General features: G+C 36.8%; 1 protein-coding gene across 1 annotated transcript; it reads left to right on the forward strand.

The window, feature by feature from the left end:
- Nucleotides 1-1,540: 1,540 nt before the first annotated feature.
- On the forward strand, nt 1,541-24,065 carry Slbp (Stem-loop binding protein). The gene is made up of 5 exons (XM_083135978.1): nt 1,541-1,638; nt 10,137-10,976; nt 14,849-15,001; nt 19,659-19,796; nt 22,421-24,065. The coding sequence occupies exons 2-5, from the start codon at nt 10,144-10,146 to the stop codon at nt 22,587-22,589; spliced, it is 1,293 nt and encodes a 430-aa protein (XP_082992104.1). The 5' UTR covers nt 1,541-1,638; nt 10,137-10,143; the 3' UTR covers nt 22,590-24,065.
- The last annotated feature ends 263 nt before the right edge of the window (nt 24,066-24,328 follow it).

The raw sequence follows: 24,328 nt of genomic DNA on the forward strand, positions 1-24,328 counted from the left end.
GCTTGCAACAGAATGCTGGATGCCACACTGTCTCATTTGTCTGTCCTTCCTTGCCACTGACAGAGAACTACGTATATTTTTATCTGTAGCATTGATAGTAATTGAACTCTTGGAAGTACCGCAGATGGTTGACGTGTTCTCCAAAGCACTTGCGAGTAGTAGAAGAATCGCACTTCGCTAAGTAACTTTATTGTTTCTAATACTTAAAATATATATATATGTCATCTTTATTTTGCAAGAAAATTAAACCTATCCAAACAATTTATTTTCGTAATTTATATTATTCATTTATACTTAAATCACTAGCTTCATCTCAACAAAGACGATGATTTATGGAATAATAAATGGGAAAAGTATTTTAGACCATTTGCTCCGTCTCCCAATTGGAAACATTGCAACGTACCAGAATGGCATATCTCACGAATAAAAAGAGCAAAATATGAATAAGTGTTTTCAGGCGATACATCACTGCAAGCCTGCATTGATACACTTTGCATGTACAGTCACGGACACTTCTGGCGCGCCGTGCCCCGTACAACAATATTATTTTTCCCATTACTCTTCCCTAGTCATTTTTCTCTGGCACCGTTACTGATTCATTCAGATAAGCCACTTCGGAACGTGACACATTAATATGTACGGAACATGAAAACGTCATCAACTCATTTCCCACGAAAAGTGGAGATGCGACAAACAATCTGGTTGTGCAATTACGCGTAAAAAAGGTTTTCTGCATGATACGTAAATTTCGCGTAAAATACGTAGAAAATGTAAAGTACAGCCAGCAGCCGACGAGAAGATCGCTGAATGAAGGGAGACGGGGCACAGAGGGAAAGGGAGGGTCAGGTTCATTTGCAGAATTTGAGGGTGGTTGGGGGTGGTCGGGGAGAAGGAAGTCTTGTTTTCTTCTTGGCGGGTCATTGTCAAGCTGACGACAAGAGTTCTGGCGGAAGAGCACCTCACCCACGCTAAAGAGTGGAGTCGCCTGGCAGTACGTCACACCTCTTCTGCCAGCGCTCTTCTCGTCGGCTGCCAGCTGTACGTAAGAAACTATAATCAAACATAAAAATTGAAATAAAGCTTTTTTTACGATGGTTATTAAAAAGATATTTGTAAGACGTATAGGACCAATATTAACATGTTTCTCAATTTTTTAAAAATATTTGAAAGAAAAACTTAAAATTAGTGAGGGTGAGGTGGCTGCATAAACAATTTTCAGAAAATAATGATTTTGTGCTGAAATATATAAGAAAATTAAAATTAAAAATGTTTTTGTATTACTAATTTTCGAAAGAAAATTAGTTTTTTACATTGGCGTGAAAAACTGGTTTCCTATGCGACGTAAAATACTAGAAATTTACGTAAAAAAACGTAACGAGTAAATACCTCGCCAACCTTGTCTTCGGCCGATTCCATCAGCTTTCTTGATGTACATCATAGATTAAGATTAGATATCATGTGTTGACCGTAAGTAGCGTTCGCTCCCACTGAACACCAGTTACTATCTTGAGTTACTTATGTTGAGTGATTCTGGAGGCGTCCCGCCTAGATAGTTCCCGCGAAAAGTAATCTCTAAACGCGTTGCAGAAAACTAGTGAAAAAAGTACAGGAAGAGTTTGCATGAAAAGCGAAATTTAGGTAAGATGCAGCTTACTTTCCAGAGAAAAAAGTTATTCCTATACAGATCAGTCAGTTAATGCATAGAGCATGAATATGAATGTTTTGGACATAGGTCTAAATTTATGCGATTTTATTAAATGGCTCAATGTAGTTAATAGCGTAGCTTTCTAAACTTCATATTGCAGTTACTACTGTCACCCATAATTCGTAAGCCTTACGTAATATGCTTGCATAAATTGTCAAGTTAATTGTTAAAGAGTTACAGCGAAAGAGAAGAGGGTCTGGTCTGCACCTTTCCTCGGACAATGTCCTATATAAAGTATCGTATAGAATAGAATAGAATACTTTATTAGTCATTAGACAACATGATTGCAATAGACTTCGTCATAATAAGTATATAAATGTTAATATAAAAAATTACAAAAGAAAAGAAAATTAAAAATACATATTAAAATATTACACAATACAGTTTTCATATTAAACTACATGTTTTCTTACAGCGAATGCAATTGAAAAATAGTACTCTATTTTGATTACAATACAAGCCATGTACAAAATCCAATTTTACAGCTCTGTGATGCATTATGAATAGACATTTACATTTTACAGGCCCTGACAAAAGTGTTTTTCAAATTCCGTGACACAATATATACAGTATCGCCTGAACGGATTTCTTCATTTTTACAGAAGAAACTACTTTAATCAATTTCTCTGACGTTGTGGAAGTTCGTGAAGGTGATTTCTTTGATCGTTTAAACTTTCTGACCCGGAATTCCTTTTTCTTTCCTGAGAAATATTTCAGGTAACAGTTTCATACATCGGAGACACATTTCTTCAATGTTACACAAGAAACTACTTACGAAAATGAGTTTCTCCAAGGTTTACAACGTTCGTCGTGGTATTTTCTTTCATCGTGAAATATATTTGACCAGGAAATCATGTATTTTTTCAAGAGAAATTTCTCACCGATGCACAATTGCCATTGCTTTCATTTTCTTGCCCTACGACAACTGGATGCTGCGTACGTTTGATGACGTAAGCCCCTGTGAGTGTTTGAACCCCCCCTTTTTTTACTATGCTTGCCTAATGTAACCAAACATAACCTAACCTTATCGGAAATGGTTCGTGAGGCTATCGGTCAGCTACCAAAGATTGAAACACTGCATAACCACAACGTGAGTCAAGATGTGCCCGCTATATTGTGTGTTCCGGAAGCGAAGAAAGGAATAAAAAAAAGCACTCAGAATGTGAAAAATTGCTTTTAATTTCGTGTAAAAAGCATAATGGCACCTTGAACTATGTTCCGCAATACACAATTGGTACGTACGAACCATGCGAAACACAAAATATGAGATTTTAATGTGTCTCCGATCTATGAAACTGGTAACATATTTCCAACACGCAGAGGTGATTTCTGCCATTTTCTTACTATTTGCCTGCGTTCGATGACATAACCCCGTGTCAGTGTTTCCAAACATGCTTTTTGTTTCCTTAAATCTAAAACCATCTTTTCGACACGTAGTGGCTGTTTATGTCGTAAACCCTTTTTAATTTTTTTTTAACTGTGTTTGCCTAACCTAACTTTATCGTGCATGGTTCGTGGAGGTAATCATGCAAGAATCATGGAAGCATGTAAATAAAATCGTCATAGTACGTAATTTTCGCTGTTTATGTCATAAATCCCTTTAATTTTTTTTAACTGTGTTTGCCTAACCTAACCTAACCTAACCTAAGCTTATCGTGCATGGTTCGTGGAGAAAATCGTAATGGTACGTACTTTTCGGTCATTAAGGCTTGAAACACTGCTTGCGCACTGCAAATCGACAAAAAACACAAGCACGACGTGCGATGATCCTTGACGAGTGCACAACATATTGTCTGTTACACAAGCGAAACAAGGAAGACAAATAATGACCCTTAATATGAAAAGTTGACACTATTTTATGGGAAAAGGCATAACTTCACCTTAAAAAATCTTCCGCAATGCAGAATAGGTAAGTATCAATGCTAAAATTTACGAAACAAATGAATGAGAGGTGTTCGGGCGATACTACATATTTAATGCGAATTGAATAATCTCATTCCATTATGTTGAAAATTTTGCTGAGTCTTGCATAGTCTAGCGTACGGCATTTCTATATTCAGATTGTGCCTTGTATTATAGTGATGTACGTTAGATCGCAACCTAAAACTGGGGAGGTTTTGCTTTATGTACATTAAACTATGATAAATATTTATAGAGGGCACTGTCATAATACGGTATTCCTTAAAGAATTCCCTACATGACTCCATATCCTGTACTCCTTTAATACAACGTATATCCTTCTTTTGCCATTTAAAGACTTCCTTTGCACCTGTAGAGTTTCCCCATAGTAAATTACCATACAGTAAGTGTGAATGGAAAAGAGCGTAGTACACAGAGATCATCATTTCTACACTTACAGACCTTTTTAATTTCTGCAATACATATAAGGCACGGGCAAGTTTCTTACATAGTTCCTGGGTATTAACTGATCGGTTTAATTTTGTATCTAAATATATGCCAAGCAATTTTACATAATCCTGATTATTTAAGGTGCATGGTAGGTTATTTAAGTAGAAAAAGTTAGTTTCTGTTTTTGTCGTATTTAACACCAAGCTATTTGTTTTAAACCATAAAGAGGAAGCATTTAACATTTACTTATTTTTGATACTAAGGTTAAGAATACTATGATCATTTGTAATAAAGGTAGTGTCATCAGCATAGGTAGCTGTTTTATACAGTAGGCAATTAGGTAGGTCATTCATATAAACTAAAAACAAAAATGGACCTAATACTGATCCTTAGGGGACACCAGACAAAACATCTAGCTCATCAGATTTCTTATTATTAAATTTTACTATCTGTTGCCGATTAGTGAGATAAGACTTAAGAAGGGATAGTTCGATACTTTTTATTCCATAATATTGTAGTTTTTTAAACAAGATTTCATGCGCAACTGTATCAAAGGCCTTACTTAAATCTATCAAAGTAGTACATGTATATGAGCCAGACTCAAAACCATTAATTATCTCATTTACGACCGTCTCTACCGCATTAATAGTAGATAGCCCCAATCTGAATCCAAAGTGGGCTACATTAATAAGTAAATTATGTTCAAAATAAGGGGTCAATTGCTTTTTTACACAGTACTCTATAATTTTAGAAAACACTGGAACAAGGGATATAGGCCGGTAGTTACCAGGGTTATCTCTATCACCCTTTTTGTGGATAGGGACTGTTATAGATATTTTTAGGTTATCAGGAAAAATACCATCATTTAATGTCCATTAATAAGATATGTAATTGGAAGAGCTATTATGTCAAGTATATACTTTATAATAAAGGTTGATAGACCGAAAAAATCTTCACTATAGGAGTTTTTCATTTTTGACACAATAATTAAAATTTCATCCGTACTAATCTGTTTCCACTTAAAGTTTATATGATTAAATTGTGGGAAACTTTGCCTACCAAGATAGCCATTAAGGTCATTGTTGACATTGTCTTCATAGTTCACAGGAATTTCACAGGAATTTTGTTTAACTGTTCTTGATTGTTTATAAAGAAACTATTACACTCATTGGGTGTGATACTTGGCAACTTTGTTTCGTCCGTTATCTTAATTTCCTTTTTGATTATTGACCAGGCAGCTTTGCATTCATTACTTGCCTTAGCTATGTACTCTTCATTAGCTTTTAGCTTAGCTAATTTTATTTCCTTTCTAATTTATTTTTTAATCTCATTATAGTTCAATTTAGCAGTTTGATCGCCATTTTTGGCATTATCATAACATAATAGCTCTAAGGTTCGCTAATTTAGGAGTGAACCATGTTAGATGTGTTCTCATTTTCTTCTTACCAGTGCTGATAGTTCTATATTTTATTGGACAGCACTCATTATAAATATTGACAATTATATTTGTATGTATACAAAATAGGTCTTCATAAATAGTATTGTATTTCAAAATTGTCAGCTTTTATGTGTGATTTTTAAGACTGGGAACACTGACCGACTTCAAGACCTGTCTCCAAATATTATTGGCATTATCTCGTTCAATGTGACAATGCTGTTAGGAACAGTTTCAAGGATTTATTGAAATTCAACATGTGACAGAAATGGCCCCGCACAATCTTGATCATGCTAGAGGTAATGCGATCTGTAAAACGGGGGGGGGATTTTGGCTATTTTATTCGGTAAAAATTTACTATCCTTCGGACACCTTCGTCAATTTTTGACATTCGTACTTACGTATCTGCTTCGTGGAACATTCCTGAAGGTGTATTGACGTTGTTTTGATGAAATTAATTGCAATTTTTCACATTACCAGTACGTCTTTCTGATAGGCCTTTTCGCTTGCCTGAGACGAACTAACCTAACCACGCGCCAATGGTTCGTGGGGCTAGCACCAATGGTTCACAATTATTTCCAATTTCTAGATCCTGATACTAACACGACACCAAATTTTAACTATGTTTCCTAACCTAACAGAACTAACCTATCCACACCCCAATGGTTCGTGGGGCTAGCTATTCTCCGTCGGAGAATTAATTTTCAACGAGCAACATGAATTTTAGCTACGAAACATTCTCACATCACACAAAACACCTTCCCGATGTTTGACAATGCTACTGGAACTTATTACGGTAAGTAGCTTCTTCTGTAAAAATAAATAAATGTGTCCGAAGGATAGTAAACAAGTACCGGTGGGTAAGATTTAGTGCTCTTAACATTAATAAAATATCCATAAATGCTTTTGTTGTTAGGCTAGCATGAAAATAATTTCGAATGCTTCCAGCACCTGATTATGTTACATCAGGTGGTACCCTTGACCCTCTGTACCCCCTGGAGAATGTGATATATTTTTCATGGTTTATGAAGATTTTGTTGCTCATGAACATTTTCAGGTGATTTTATGGTATGAATGTACAATATAGAGAATGTCTCCAATTCCTTTCCTACTTCTTATACTCACTAAATATGCAGTCATGGTAACCTATCTGGAGTTAAGATTTGGTCGTCACGTGTAAAAATTGTACACTTACGTCCATATATGTTGCAAAATTACATTCTTCATTACCACAATCATTCTCCATACATAAACATAACCATGTTTGATGATACCAACAAGTGACGTTCGGCACTCGTTGCGCTGTCTACAGCGTTGCCACACTGTCCCTTCGTTACTTGCAGAGCATTATTTGTTGCTTCGTTACTTGAAGATCATTAATCGTTGAAGCATGGCGGAACAGAGGAGTGATAAAATTGTGATCATACATTGGAATTTTTCAAGCTAGCCGGAATGCTATACAATCCCACAACCTCCGAGGATAATGAGGAAGATGATGACAGAGAACGATGAGGTAGAAGAGCTTGTGGAATGTGGACTTTGATTAGAGGTAGGTTTGGCAACTGTGTTCGAGCGTTCTTCTAAAAAAAATAGCGTTTTGTGCAGTGAGGAAGCTAGTGCTACAAAACTTATATTTTGTTACAATATGTGGTCATTGGGAAAAGATTTAACTGATATCCCCATGAAACTTTTTCCGGTAAGGTTAGGGTAAGAAAGTATCTTGAATTTTGTTAATATTTGGTAGATTAACTAATTTTGGCCTTCTGATCAGTACATTATGAACGGGTAGCTGCACGAACCATGCACTGGTAGCCCCACAAACCATTCATGGAAAGCCCCATGAACCATTTCCAGTTAGGTTAGGCAATCTTAGTTCAAATTTTTTTTTAAAAAAAAAATCTCAACTTACATGAGCTTTTTTTCATGATTTCCAAACGTGACCCCCACATTTAACAACAGATTCATGATTAGAAGGCCAAATTTAGTTAGTATACCAAATATTAATGAAATTGGAGATATTCTCTATATTCTACATTCGCTCTTCAGAAGGCTGCGTGAAATCCTCCACCCTCGATTTCTAGCACATTCCAAATTTTTTTTGTCCAAAATGAAGTTTCATCTAAGAAAGGGTGTTTTTAACTAGCGTGGAAGGAAATTTTTAGAGATCTACATACTACGAAACTTATATTTTTGTAATATTAAAATTCCTTACCTATGTAACGTCATTACGGTTTTTCAGGCTTCCATAATGGATTCATGTCACAGGGACTCTATAGAAAAAAGCGGTAGAGGGTGGTAGGTCAATTACCCTAGGGGCGGAGCCTGGAATCCGGGGGGCAATTTTTATGAAATTTTTTGTTTAGCCCTGAAAAAGCGACTGTCATATATCCATCGGTACGGGTATGGGTGGCTGCAAGTAGACTTCCACCTCACAAATTTAAAAGGCTGTATCCCCACTTTAAACGGCTGTACGCTTGTAAATATTTGTTTCCGCACTCGAGAATTTTGTTTTTCACAATTTGCAAAACACAATCTTCCTAAAAAAAATTTCCCTAGCGAAATCGAGGGTGGAGGATTTCACGATGGACCCTAGCAGAACAGCCTGAAGGCTTTGTGCAAGTGATTATAGCACCCAAAATGACTTCCCACAACAGCAGCTATAATTTTACGTAGTTAGGTTAGGTTTGATACTGATAGTTATTTTCGACGTGTTCTTTCGCTATTTTAGTGTGCATGCAAATAGTTTTTACTAACAAAAAGCTGCAAAAATACTCTGAAATTGCAGGTTTTAACTTATGTCGGCCATTGTTTGGCATCAAATATCTCCGTTATTTGTGCTTTCCTAAAGCTGGAACCACTTTTACATTACATAAGACATTGAAATCTGTCGATTGAAAGAAGATTCGACGTAATTCTTGAGGGGGTACAGTGGGTAAACAGCCACCATCAGGTCTCAAGCATCAAACCCCCTTTGAGCCTTGCATGAAAATTCATCACCATGTCCGTAAACTAAGAACAGCTGCCCAGTACAGAGCACAGATGCTAATGTAAATTAATTTTCAAATCATAATTTCTCTGGCAAGTCATACTTAGTGAAACTTTTAACCTGCTAATTAGTTTCTTCAAGCTTCAAACTTGCTTCCCCAATTGTTTCCAGTATTCTAAAGCACTTGCTAAGGTTCCTTACTTCAGAAAAATCATTAAATATTCAGAACTGTTACTGATACCAGTGTCCCAACTCATACTTGTTCCATAGTGTAGAAGAAAAACACTAAATCCCTGATCAATGCAGGTTTATTTACATCAAAGAACTCTGTATATCTAACGTTTCAAAGTCTGTATCAGGGCCTTCTTCAGACTAAGAAACAAATTCAAAAAGGCCCTGATATAGGTTCGAAATGAAGGCATAGTTTTTTTTTTTAATGTAAATAAAACTGCCTTGGTCAGCAGGTTTACTGTTTTTGTAACTTGGAAACAAGGTTTAATTGTAACTGTTACCATAGTGTTACTTGGAACCTGTTGGGTTCATTAACCCTCCGTCATCCGTTCCCTCATAGTAGCACAGATGTCCCGTGCGTGGCACTTGGTGCAACCCTATCAAAACCTACTTTATTTAGATGAATTATTCATGCAAATTGATGTTGAATTATTCTAGCGCTTACTGGAAATCAGGCGATATATATGAACACAGTCAATTTTGGACATTTTTATTAGCTAAACTAAAACTATATAAACTAAAAAGCGTTAGAGAAAATATCACATAGAAGTACACGCTTAGACTTTTGCATCAAAATATTATTCCAAAAGTAATTAAAATTTTGCCATATAATAAAGGAACTAAAAAATGAACTCACAATTCACAGAATTTTCAACATATTTTTCAAAACTAATTGAAATCATACAACTTATATGGGCTTAGAAAGGAACTATTTGTTCCAAAATTCTCATTCAAAAAATTGCTCTCGCAGAAAAAGGAATCAAATGAGTAAAAACAACTCGAAGAAACTTAGAAAATATTAAAATTTTCAAATTTCATTATGTTTCTTCTACTTTTACGAGATATATGTGAAAAAAGATATACAAACTCAAATAAAACTGACCGAATGGTGTCACTTTTCAATATCGTTATTTTGACAACTCTGACATTTCGTATGGGTACTGCAATGGTTTCTGTGTTCAATTAATTTGCATTCCGAACAACGTACCATCGTTTTATTCTTATTTCCTCCAAATTCATGGGTGGAGTGCTAAGATTTACGATAGGAAACGTTCCCATGTGCGGTACTGAGTGCTGTCTAAGGGGGACCGGTATGTAAACAAGAGAAAGAACGCCAGAAGAAAGATGCGAACGCCTCTGTGTTTTCGTGGGAATAATGTAGATAAGTTACCTAGTGCTTTCCAGATCATTATTGTACTGGTAAGGAAAATAATTCAAAATTTCAGAAAAGGCGGCACGTGCAGGTTACGGAGGGTTAATGTAAATAAATAAATATAAAAGACTGCTTCTCCCTCTCTTTCTCCCTATTCCTGTCTTAGAATTTTTCAGTATTATTGTGTTATGGCTCAAAATGTATGTGATTATTTGAAGAATATGATTGATTTTTATTTGTTAGTACTTTCACATAAAATTGATTTTCTCTTCCGTAGATTTCTCATGAGTGTTGAAGATAATGGTAGAATGTTCTCAATGGATGAAACTTCTGAGGAGAAGAGTATGGACTGTTCACCCAGTTTTGCAGAGAGTTCAGCACACTGTGCATCATTCCCTTTTAGCAAATCCTGGGTAGACATGGTAGAGGAGGAAGAGGAGGAAGTGGAAATGCTGAAGTGTGATGATAAAAGAGCTGTTGAGGACATGAGCGAAGGAAGCAATTCCCAGTGGAGTGTTGGGTTAACTACCATTAAACAGGAGCCAGGTGCATCCACTGCTAACTGTCATGTGCAGAGTAGTTTCGAAAACGTGAGAGTGAAGCAAGAGCCAACTGATGAAGATTCCCATCATCCTTGTGTGAATCAACAGAGTGACGTGTGTTTAAAACAGGAAGTGAACGAAGTTATAAAAGTGAAGCAAGAAAGAGACGAATCCGTAATAAAACAAGAATCTGTTCACGGGGACGTAGAGCAAGCAAAAAATTTCAATCACGATGTGAAAGTGCATGTTAAACAGGAGATCGATGCTTCAAGTATCAAGCCTGAGTCTCTCAAAATGGAGATTTCAGAGAGTGCAAAACTAGAAACACCAAATGCTTCAAAAAATGGGGAAATCAATCAGGTTGTAGGAGCTGCAAAGCGAAAAGGAAAACCTAGAAGAGGCCCTTCTAGTATGACTGAAATGGTGAGGCGTCATGAGGAATTCCAGAGGAGAGATAGGCAGGGAGAAAGGCAAAGAGAAAAGGAGAACATGACATCAACATCTGATTTTGGCATCAGCAGAAAGAGACCCCGAGAACACAGCTTGGAACTTGGCGAAGAGAACCCCTCTCTCAGGTAAGATTTTTTAACAGTAACATTCATTGTGGTTGTCTGTGTTACGACCTTCATCATTAATTTATAATGAAACCACATTGTGGTGGTGTTTCCAAAAGCCATGTTTTAATTAACATTATCTGTCATAAGGAAAATGTTGCTAAATCTATGATGCACATGACAGAGAATAATTGAGAGTTAAGAGATTTAAAATAGTACGTGATAAAATGCTAAAACATATGTTGTCATCTGTGAGGCACACACTGAGAATGTAGAGGGAACATCCACAGAATCTTGTCATTACCTCAAAGGAACATCCATGGTTCATTACGAGGGTTACTATTTATGTATCCAGAATAACAAAAAAAGAATGTATCATTGAAAATGGTTTTATTGGTTTTCAAAATATTCTCCATGATGATCGATGCACTCTTGCATACGTCCATTCCGATTGAGGTATCTCGAAAACATGCATTTTGAACGCATCAATCGCTTCTTCTGGTGTCGAAAATCGTTGACCACGAAGCTTATTCTTCATGTACAGGAACAAAAAGAAATCATTGAGTGCTAAATCAGGTCTATAAGGCAGATAACCCATCAATTCATTGTGTTCACCGGTCAAATACTGAGTTGTTTGGACCGATGTGTGACAACTCGCATTGTCATGGTGAAGAATGATCCTGCGTCGCTGGTTTTTTTTTTCTGATTTCCCCAAAGACTTCTGGGAAACAAATGGTTGTGTACCATTCAGAATTGACGGTTCTACGATTCTCTAGTCGCACTGTAGCCACATGTCCATTTTTCCCAAAAAAATAGGCGACCATTTGCTTCGAAGTGCTTCTTGCACGAACAACTTTTGTTGGGTTTGGCTCATCTTGGAACACCCACACCGTCGAAAGCTGTTTGCTTTCGCCTCATATGCATAGATCCAAGATTCGTTACCTGTGTAGTTCTTATACACGACTTTTGAAGCACCACAATTCTATTTTGTGAGTATTTGTTTGTACCAATCAACACGAGCCTTTTTTTTGAGTGATTGTCACATTATGCGGGATCCAACGTGAGCAAATCTTCTTCACGGCTAAATGTTCATGCAATATCTTATGTATACTAGTCATACTAATGCCCAGGGATGACTCAATCTCACGATATATCACATGACGATCTTGCATTATCAGTTCTCGTACAGCATCAATGTTTTCTGGCACAACAACCGATTTTGGACGACCTTCTTTAGATTCGTCCGTGAGCGAACGACGGCCATTATTGAATTCACTAAACCAGTGATATACAGTGCTTTTAGATGGTGCTTCATCACCAAAAGCCGAAGTGAGTTGATCGATGCACTGTTGTTGAGATAATCCATGTCAAAAATCGTAGAAAATTATTGCTTGAAAGTGTTTTCGACTTAATTCCATTGTTGGCCACCGATGAAATTTTCAAGTCACTGTAACAAACAAAAATAGCATCCGTAAGCACAACGTTCTGGGTACATATACCATAGAAATGTCCAACTTTACGATGGATATATTAGATGTTACCTAGCGACATTAGTGTTGCCAGTTCCGTATACATAAATATCAACCTATGTACTACCTTAATTAATGAATGTACCCAGATGACTGCAATGAATTTTGTCTTGAAAGACAAACCTGGGGCTTTTGACCCACTGTACCCCATTGAGAATGATGTTGATGTTTTATAATAGACATATTTTGATGTTTTACATATTATAAAACTGGTTGCAGCATGTGGAAGGCACAAATAACTAAGATATTTGATCCCAAAGTATGACCTGCGTGAGTAAAAACCTGCCATCTCAGTACTTTCGCCGCTCTTTATTAGTAAAAACCATTTGTATGCAGCACACTAAAATAGCTAAATAACACATTGGAAATTACTATCAAATTCAAACCAAAAACAAAAAATTATAGCTGCTGTGTTTGAATGTCATGTTGTGTGCTATATTCACTTGCACGAAGCCTTTGGGCTGTTTTGCTTCATGGTAAGGTAACAGACATACTTTACTTCACAATAACACATTTCCGCGAGCTAAAACATTCAGAAACAAGATAATCTTCATAAACCATGCAAAATATTTCACTTTCTTGAGAGGGTACAGAGTATAGTTGCAAAAAAGCTGGCTTTTTTGAATGGACAGGGTTATTTTTCTTCGATAAACAGCTTTTTTGGAAAAAATCGGAATTTTTGGCAATTAGAGCTAACCTATTTCACTTGGTTACTGTTATGAGTGTACAGGTTTGTAGTGACATATTTGACAACTAGCTAAAAGAAATTTACAATGCTGTCGCCTTGTAATAAGAAGAGGTCTGAGGTTCAATCCTCAGTGGAGGCAGAGTGCTTTGGATTTCATTTCAAACTGTAGGTCCAGTCCAGATTTGCGGCCAGTCTTATTTGCTTCTATACTTCAGTTTTAATGCCAGTGTTTTTCAACCACTGTAGCGCAAAAAGTCCATTGCACCCAGGGTTTGATGACTAAGTTTTTAAATCAAATTTTATGTTTCACAGCAAGTCTATACATAATTGAACTATGATTATGCCATACTTGATATATTAATATTAATTTCCATATAAAGTTTAAAGATCATAAATGTATTTGAGTGAAATAGTCTTGTAAGAAATAAATTTACTGGGCTGTGGTCTCACAAAGGTTGAGAACCACTACACCAAGCAGCCAAAATACATCACTAGTTGCTCCATGACCAGGTTTTGCTGCCATTTAACCAAACTATACATGATGTACTGGAAAGTAAGAATACAAATATATATATTTTACTGAACATAAAATTTAGTGTAAAGAGATTTGATACTAGATTTTCAAAAGGTTTCTTTTTTGTTTCATGCATGTGTTCTTATAACAAATACAAACATTGAAAATCATATCATATACTATTAGGTCCTATTAAAAACACATACAAAACTACTCTAGTTATGTGAATATGTTTATACTACATAGATATATTTAATAAGCCTACCGAAATATGAAGATAACACTCGGAAAGTACCGCCCATTCAAAAAAGCCAGCTTTCTTGAAAACCCTGTTTATAGCTAGGAATTTCATATGGTAAATTGTATTTTATATTTAGAAATGAGTGTCTATTTTACAGTAGGGAGATAAATACTGCCAATTTCTGTATTTTCATTGATTTGGGATACTTTTGTGAAAAAAGCCACAGCAAACCTCATCCCCCCCCCCCCCCAAGATAGTTGTTTCCAAAAAAGCAGGTTTTTTCCCCAACCACTTCCAACTCTTGTACAGAGGGTCAAGGGTACCGACATACACTGCATATTTACTGTTAACTGGATAGTCTTAAGAAAACCTGCATTTTTGGAACAATTGTTCATTTTAATTTAGAATTGTTCTTTCAGAAAATATTTTGTATCTAGTTTTTGTATCCCCTACTTTTTAAATAATTAGGGCCATCTGATTTTACACTGTGGTTCAGGTCCTACTTTAACCTGTAGGTCCTATTCTCCATTATCCTCACTAAGCATAAGGAGGACTTAAAATATTTTTTTACTTTCAAATAACCCCAATATAGGACATAAATTAATATGCATGTTGCAAGTGTCACTGTGAAGGTTAATTGGAAAACTTTTTTCTCACATATTTATGTATGTCGATGGCATCCCTAGAGTCAAAGAGTGCATGGGGCTTAGGGTATTACATTGCAAGGGGGGGGATCAAAAAAGAAGTAACACTTTCCTCATACTCTCAATTTTGGTGATATGTTGGCTGTTTTCCTGTCATTGCCAGATTTGTGGGAAGTTTGCATATTCTTCTTGTGCCTTATGGTATGGCTTATTATGAAGTAGGTTGTATTTTACTATGGAATTGTTTGTTTCTTATTTTTAACTAATCATGTTTCAGGAGAAGAGAGGACTCTGGCAGTAGTGGTGTACGAAGATATCGAAAAAATGTGGAGTATGAAACAAATCCAGAGGTACTTAAAAGAAGGCAGAAACAGATTGATTATGGGAAGAACACAATTGGATATGATCGCTATATGCAAATGGTTCCGAGGTAAAGTGAATCCCTAATAATACATACACTCAATAAAGCTCTTGTTTACAATGAAATCATTTAGGCAAATCAGGTGAAACTTGGGTTGGCTCAATAGTCAGTTGATACAGGAATGGTGCGGTATGCCTGAAACCCAGATTCCAGTCCTGGTTGAGCCTACAATTTTTGCTGAAATTTCTACAACAATAATTGTGAATTGTCCATGTTCAACTAATGATATTTGGTTCTTACCTTTTTTAGAGTTAGTAGAATAAAACTGCTGCATAAAGTTAAACCTTGAGGAGAAACACATCTCAAATGAACCCAATTTTATTTTAAAAATTGTACATTTCATATTTTCAATGAAAAAGCACGTGCCATGAACATTCCTCAAAATACTTTGTAAATATTTGTTATCATGGTGAGTAGTTGATTCCTCTTGATGAGAAATCACAAATTCATCAATTTCATCGTATTATCACCCATCCTCATTGTTGTGATTAGCCAATAGTGCCAGAAGAGTGATGCTAAACAACAATAATCTGTTGAGTTTCCCATTGCCTTTATGTGTGAATATTATAGAACTTGATTATGTGGGATTAAGTGTTTACCTAAAATATACTGATGTCCTTTTACATGCGGCCGCGGTGGCTCAGTCGGTAACGCGTCTGACTACCATGCTAAAGGTCCCGGGTTCGATCCCCGGCTGGTTCAAATCCGGGAACTTTTCTAACGGTGGAAGCGGCCCCGGCGCCTACCCAGCGTCGAATAACATGGGTACCTGGGGGAAACCCTGGGGGGTAAAGGCGGTCAGGGGCATGATGCTGATCACATCACCCCCACTCACGACCGGATCAAGAAAGTGTGGGGCGTTACCCCCACACCCCCTATACGCCTTCATGGCGTGGTGCTATGCACAGGGGAACACTTTACCTTTTTTACCTTTTACATGCAGTGTTCACGTGAAAAATTGAAGTTTGGGAGTTTTGCTTCTTTTAATATTGAAGACATTCTGATTAAATGTTTTCATAATTTTATATTTATATAAAATAGGGATGGGCCGATATGAAATTTTGGCTGATACCGACAGGGAGGTGCAGTCTGGCATTCGGAAAAGTTCGGAACCATTCGTAAACCTCCACGGATGACGTCAGCCACGGGACATGTCAAAGACGAGCACCAGCAACGGCATAGGAATTCACACTTCTTCCGTGTTTTCGGAAATAAATTTGTTTTAAAATCGAATGAATGTTCTAGTGTGTATGTATAAGTAAATGTATATGTATAGAGCAGACTATATCTAGTAAACTGTGTCGCTGAAAGTTAACAATCAATAGAATTACATCTAATGAAAAGCGGGAAAGCCGGCTCGGAGGTGGAGCAGAGAAGTTTGTTCAGAATTTTCTATTTGAGTGGTGTAAATTTGTGTTTATGGGTGTGAAAAGTTATACTTAGAGCCAAAATGACCACAAAGTTGTCCTTTGTAAAACATTGTGTGGGGTGTTAGGGCGAAGTTGTTGGATAAATCACTGGGGCCGAGACATTACAACTTCATGTTTTATAATCCAAAAGTTGCTTTTTTAGCACTGTCATCCTGTAGTGTCTGCAGTTTCTTTATTTGTTCTTCAGCACATTTTAATTTCTTTTTCAGAGTTTCCAACACACTATCTTGTTGGAGATTGGGTATATTGGGTATATTTCCAGTACTCAAAGTCTCTGAATTATGTGCCATGCAAATTCTTTTGCGAGGAGACAACTCTTCAAGCCTTTCCACTGCTCGCTTTCGAATCTGACGTTTATTGGCACGTAAACTCCGATCAGTTATGTCATTTGGCTATTGAACACTACTAGAATTCACCACACAACCACGCAAATGTAAACATGGTACAGCGTTTCTATTAAGCTGTGGTCTACAGGTAATAAAACTCAGCAGTTCTGCTTTTAAGTTCTGTTTGTAATTGGCATACAAAAAATGCGATGAGCACATTGTCTCTGTTTTGGTGTTAACAGGATCTAATCTCTTCACTTTGAAACCCACATCTTGCACGTAATCGGATCCTTTGGAAACGAAAAATAGCACGTATCCAGGAATTCCTTTCGGGGAGGTGCGTGAACACCATTGCCAGTGGTGGCAATTTGGTTCTAAAACGGGGGGGGGGGGGGGGTTTGCAAGGAAAGTTTACTTTGTCTTGATAGACAAGGCTTAGCATTAAGAGGACATAGTGTGGAGGCAAGAAAATGGGGAGCAACTATCCCTTAAATCATCGTCACTGTTTAAGGCTCTCATTTTAATCAGAACGTGAAATCGGGACATTTTTTACCACTCGACTCCTGTTTCCATGCTATAACTTTGTGTGCATGGAACCATCTCAGTATGTGTGCTTATCAATTTCTTCTGATCAGGATCAAACCAACCATCTGTGTACCGGAAGTGCTTTTACAAAGCTGTTACACATACACGAGATGGACAATCCACTCGACAACGCGAGATTCAAGCTGTGGGCTGCGAACTGGACACAGACAGTTCTCAAATATTTCTCTCTGATTCAAGCCTGAACACTACTAATGTGTCTTGTCCTCCCATGTTTGCAGCTCTTATAAAAGCAGAAACCCACCAAATTGTTCATATTCAGGCATTAGCACTTGCAAGTGTTCAAAATTGTCTGTCACAGCTTCCGCAGTCTTCTCACACATCGGCACGAAACAAAGGAAGTCTTCTAGAATACAGTTGGATCGCGAAACAATTAATGCACAGTGAAAATCCTTCCGTTCCCAACACATCTAATGTTTCGTCTCCCAATATGGTTAAATGCTTACTTATTTATCTCCAGTGATGTGCCCAAGGGAGGGTTGGTGGGGTCATAGCCCCATTTGAACGTCAAAGACAGGAAAAGAAGGCAAAATGAGGACTGACCACCAAAAATAGTATACGTAACCACTTTCCCTTCCGAAAATCCTGGGGACGTTACTCGTTATCTCGGACATATTTTTGAAATCAAGTCCCCAGAGGTTTTTATGATTTTGTATTGGAGACTGAAGTAAAGCACCTTGTACATGATCAAATAAGTCATGAACAAGTCCTTGAATTGAACGCTTAAAAGGAAATGAAGTTAGAAACAACGCAATTTTTCTCATTGGATCCAAGGTCCTGTCAAAGTATATCTATTAGGAATGGTTCTAATTAACACATATTTATCCTCATTATATTCTAGAATGTTCCGCAGATAAACAATTCATAGATATTGCCAGTAGTTCGACTCCTCTTATTCAAGACAATTCCTTCTCGCGTCTTCCAGAGATTATAAATTACAACGAATCGCCCTACGTGTGGAGCTACCTTTGTTGTGCAGCTTCCAAATACTGACAAGTCTCTACATAGTGCTAAAGTTCACTGCGACAACACTGAAAACTCAAGTAAAGTTTACGTGCAATATTATCAACAACAGGGTAATTCTTCGTCTTGCTTTCATAAGTATTTCTCTCCTTAAATTATTGTCACATTATTCAAGAATATAAAAACCTAATTTTATGTAGTGTAAACTGAAAAATTACCTGATGGGACTAGAGCCACCTGATCCCCATCTTGGATACGTGCTAGTAACAATAACAGGGTTATAGAACATTCTCAGTCATATTATTGACGAAGCCGAAAGCCTAATTTTATCTAATGTAAACTGAAAAATTTCCTGGAGAGAGGGGGGTCAAGCCCCCTATACCCCACTTTGGATATGTGCTATTATCAATAACAGGGTTACAGAACATTCTCCGTCTTGCCTTGATAATTATTTATCTCCTTAAATTAACGTCACATTATCTTATTTCACACAAGAAACCAAAATCCTCATTTTATCTAGTTTAAACCGAAAACTTTTGCTTGGATACGTGCCTGTCCTACTGTATTTCTTGCGTTGTTCGGGCACAATTGCGTGGCATTTTCCTGAAATGTTATTGTTGTTGGAAAAAATTCTCCACTATCACACAAGAGCTACAGAAGAAGGAAACACAAGGCACTTTCACGTTCCCTCACACAAATGCAGTTCCTATAACAAGCGGAAAGGTCAGTGACAGAATCAGTTCTGTCCCGTGAGTGACGTCAGGGTTGGGACCGCCCACGACCCTCTTTTTTCAGCTTCAGGAGGGAAGACTGCGCTACTTTCTCAACTATATTATATACTTACTTTGGATACCGATAAAGTACTGATATAAAATTTACTGATACCGATAACCGATATTCTACCTATTCGATATAAAATTAGAAATGGTCCTTGAAGAACCTGAAAGTTTCATTGACCTCCTTAATAAATGTGTTTCCAGGTGACTGCAGTTCAAAATAAATTGCATATTTAGACATATAATTTTTTAGAAAGTAAGGCATTGAGATTATCCATAAAAATTACAACAAAATGGCAGAATTTTGCACTAAATTATTAGATATTTATCGATATATCGGATCGGTAAAATAATTGTAATTTTACCAATACACCGATATGCCTATATCGGCAAATACCGATAGAATACCGATTAATCGGTCCCATCCCTAATATAAAATATATATTATTGTAAGTAAAATTCCATATTGATCAATCTGTTAAAATAGAAAGTGATAATCTTTCTCTCTTTTTTTGTCAACATGCCTGAGTTTTATGTACTGTTACATTTCCCTTCTTTATTAAAACAGAGAGAAGAGAACAAAGAGGCACCCAAGGACACCACCTAAGAATATAAAGTACAGTCGGCGGGCGTGGGATGGTTTGATTAAAATATGGAGACAGCAGCTGCATTTTTGGGACCCACCTCAGGACGATTCAGTTGAAAGGTAGGTGTTCTATAAGTGTTAGTAATTGACTTTTATTCAAACTTACGAATTGAATGAAACAAAGTGCAACCAAAAATCATTTGAGAAATGTCCACCACTAGTAGAGTACTGCATGGGACCACTTTCACTTGCTTGTAGTAGTCATTGGAGTCTCCATACTCGAGCATTTACAATGGAACATCATTTTAATGTGACAATAATCATAGACATGTACACGTAAAATATCCACAATCATCTATTTCATTTCTGTATATCACTGTATTGGTAAGATAGACTAAACATTGAGATAATTACTATGTTAACTTCAGTTTCAATTTCACTGCTTTTTCACCTCACGATCCAATTTATTGGCCCACTACCACAGACAAATTTCGGTTATACAGGTACTACTGCGCTTCGAGCGTATACCACTCGTTTTGCCTGTTGGAGGGTTATTCACTCAGGCAAAGAAGCTCTCAATTCCGTATGCTATCTAGCTTCATGCGTGTGAACTATTTTGCACTCAAGCAAAATGCTCTCCTGCAGCACTCTAACCAGTAGAATATGGTGGTGGATCATTTTAGTGCTTCATGTGTAAAAATAATTACTTTTACTGGATGGGTTTCATGCTTTTTTGTGTGTAGTTTCTTTTGCTTAAACAGTCAGATAAATATAAATCAGCCTTTCCCTGATTTAGATTGTGTATGCTATGCAGTTTTTAGATTTCAGTTGCTGTCAGGCGCTAGCACCAATATAGAATTTATAGAGTTCAAAACATTACCTGCATATTGACTAGTGTGTGTTCCACTCGCAATTGTTCACTTATTGCTGATATAAATTATTTTGTAAAAGCTGTTCTTTTTTTTAGGAGAAAATTCAAAATTCCTATATATATATATGTGTTTTTTAATAATTCAGAAATTATGAATTCTAGGTTTAAAAATTATATCTAGTTTTCCTCAGTACAGTGTAGCCTATAATGTAAGCCTATGGTTGAGAACCTAATTTTCATTTATCAAGTAGAAGAAGACTAAAGTTAAAAAATTTATAGATGAGATTCAATGGGCCATCCAATGGAAAAGCAGCATGTCTTGGCCCTCAGAGGGCTGAAGGACTGTTTCACCATTGTGCTCTTTCCTTTTTTAACAGGCAGACTGGCCTGTGTGTATTGACTTTAAAAGAAGTGCCCACAGAGGGTATGAGACATACATGGCTGTGTGTTTGTGTAGGCAGTTTTGTAAATATTGTGCGTACTGAAAGTCGTGATCAACATGTTACAAGAAGGAAGTAAACTGTACAAAAAAGAATCTAATATATGCCTGTTAAAGTACATACCTTTATTAGTCTTCAACATAATCACCATCTAAATCGGCACATTTTTGCCAACATTCTGGAAGTTTGAAAATTCCTCTGTTGTAGAACTCCGTTCGGGCACGTCTGAGTATTCTCCTAACGGCAAGTTCCACTTTCTTGTTGGTGTCATATCTGTTTTCCCGCATGTGTTCTTTCAGAAAAGAAAACAAGTGAAAGTCAGAAGGAGCCAGATCTGGACTGTAGGGAGGATGTCGAATGAGTTCCCACCCAAATCTGGCAACTTCATCCCTCGTTAGCTGTGCTGTGTGTGGCTTGGCATTGTCGTGTTGGAGGATAACACTATCCCTGCCAGGACGTTTTTCACGAATAGCACGACGAAGTTTTCTCAAAGTGCACACATAGTGAGCAGCATTGATTGTTTCCCCTGGAGTGAGAAAGTCCACGAGAAGAACACCCTCCGAATCCCAGAAGACGGTTCCCATTACTTTGCCAGCTGATGACATTGTCCTCGGTTTCTTCTTTCTTGGTGATGTTTGATGTCGCCACTCCAGGCTTTGACGTTTACTCTCAGGCTCGTAGAGGTGGAAAATGGTTTCGTCTCCAGTAACCAAACACTTCAAGAAACCCTCGCCTCCATCCTCTGCTCGGTACCGTGCCAAAAGTTCCGTGCAAACATCTTTTCTGTTTCGTTTTTGTGCCGCATTCAAATCCCTTGGCATCCATCTGCAACACACTTTCCAGTAACCCAGTACACCAATCATCTCCTGGATAGCACTGTGCCCTACTCCAACAATGTGTGAAAGTTCCCTAACCGAAACACGCCTGTTCCCCTGGATGATTTCCTGGATGCGAGCCACGTTCCTGTTGTTCGAGGCAGTTCTCGGGCGGCCTGTGCGAGGGAGATTACTGATGTCTGTGTTTCCACCTCTAAAATGTTTTATCCATCGCCTGATGCTACTGGCAGCCATACACTGATCACCATACACTTCCTGCAATCGGTGGTGGATATCTGATGCCGATGCACCTTCCTTCAACAGAAATTCAATTACTGCACGCTGGCGAAACGACGTGTCAAACGGAGCCATTACTCACTACTCGCTAATGCGCATACGTACTGCGCCGATCACCCCACTTTCAAGTGTATGTTGTCACAATAGATGGTTCTAACTGTCTTATACAGCGCATCGCTCTACGTGAACATTTACGTCTGAAATAAAAAGTTGTTCACGACTTTCAGTACGCACCAAGTACATATTGTTTTCCCTGTAATGCCTTAGTTCTTTGTTATATTTGATTACTATGGTATTTTTATTGCTCACATCTTTTTTCAGTGTGTGTGTTTCAGATGCTCCAGATTTAAGGATAGAAGTAAGCAGCACGAAGAGTGAATATAGTGGAGAATTATCTACTGGAGAAAGTTGTAGGAGAGTTTATGTTGGTGATGAGACTAATTCAAGTGAAGATATTTTATCTTCACAGAGTTCAGTTTTAAATGTTTAACTCAGTGAAGAAACGCCTGTATTTTCTAGATTTTTTTCTTATAAGAAACATGCAGATTCACATTTGTACATACAATCATCAAAGCATTGTACATTTTAATCAAACTGTGTTTCGTAAGATACCACAAAGAAAATATATTTTTTTAAGTGGTGAGACGTAATTAAGTATAGTAGAACTAAAAAAAAAGGATCTAAAAGTGTGCATATGTAGTTGATGTTTCACGAACTTTTACCTCAGTTAACTAGCACTACAGTTTCTTATATTCTGAGTCATGGAACATTGATTTTTGATTTACTGTGCGAGTTGCATCATTGTTTCAGAACTTAAAGGAAGCAAATTTGTCTTTCCTGCATTTTTTCACAATGCAATAATATTTGTGTTTGCAATTCAAAACACTACATTACTAATTTCTTCCAGTGAAAATCTTTTCCAACATCCTTCATGAAAACTTCTCTGTTTACCGGAAATTTGAGTGTGTATTTTTTTGCATTCTCCAGATGACAAGTGTAAGGTTCAAAAGTTCAAAGTAAACAATATGCAAGCTGAAAATGGTCCAACATACATTAAGAATGGACATGGTAGTGATATGCAGAACACACAGATCTGAAAAACGTTGATGCCCATTCATTCATTTATATACAGTATACCTATGTACCAAAGTTGTCGACATTATTTTGAAGGTACATGAAAACCTTGTACTGTACAGTTTCTACATACATATTTTTGTGCAATCTCTGACAAATGTTAAATGTACAGCTAAATAGTGCTTACTAATAAGACATAAATTGTGACAGTCACATTTTTACTTGTGACTTCGGTTTAACTGGAATGTGCAGAGACCATTGTGCTGGTTCATTGATTCATTGGATTTTGAACTTTTGTTGAAGATTGAAAATGAGAAGGAGAATTTGTAATGTGTTTCTCAATGAAAGAGGTAGATATGCACTTACAACCCATGAATGATCATATTTTTATCAGTCACATAGTAGGACATGCTTGTAAAAATCCAGGAGCATGATGCCATTCAGCTTTCTTGTGAATGATTTTATCAAATACTTTTTTTTTTTACCTTATTTCACTAGTAACATTTTTTTATGTAATAATATTCCCACATTTTCTTGTGTGGAAAGTGGGTGTTATTTTGAGTGCTTATTATTTTATTATATTCTAGTGAGTACGCTAAAGCATTTTTATGTGACCAAAAAAAGTTTATTGATAAGAGCATTTTCTAGTTTTTTATGTACTGTAAGTAAAGGAGTTCCTCTTACTCCCGAACAAATATATGTATTATTGTACATATGCATCTTCCATAAATGCCTCTTACTATATAAACAAACTTTAGAAATTATATATTCGTAGCAACAAATATATATAAACATATTTTATAGACTTGAAAAAATAAATATATGGGTTTTCTTTAAGTATTAATTAGTTAAATGTAATTAAGTTCAGTTACTGTTCAACAATAAACTACAATTAAGCTACAATGTTTTTCTCTTTTAATTGGAGCTGCTCTTCAGTCAAATGCTGGATTTATTTCTTATCAACTTCTTGGAGAACACATTGTGGTTCTGATTAAACTTGTTATAGATGAACCAAGATTGCAAGCCACTTCAGTCTGTATACAAGCATATGCCGTGAATGTGTGAACAGTAGGCCATGGCGACACGATCAACCATGTGGGTTTATCAGAAAAAAACAGTCAAAAAGGAGCACCAAATGGTTTGCCCGGACAAATT

Source organism: Lepisma saccharinum, chromosome 1, assembly GCF_977018435.1.
Source record: "Lepisma saccharinum chromosome 1, izLepSacc3.1, whole genome shotgun sequence".
NCBI classification, from domain to species: domain Eukaryota; kingdom Metazoa; phylum Arthropoda; class Insecta; order Zygentoma; family Lepismatidae; genus Lepisma; species Lepisma saccharinum.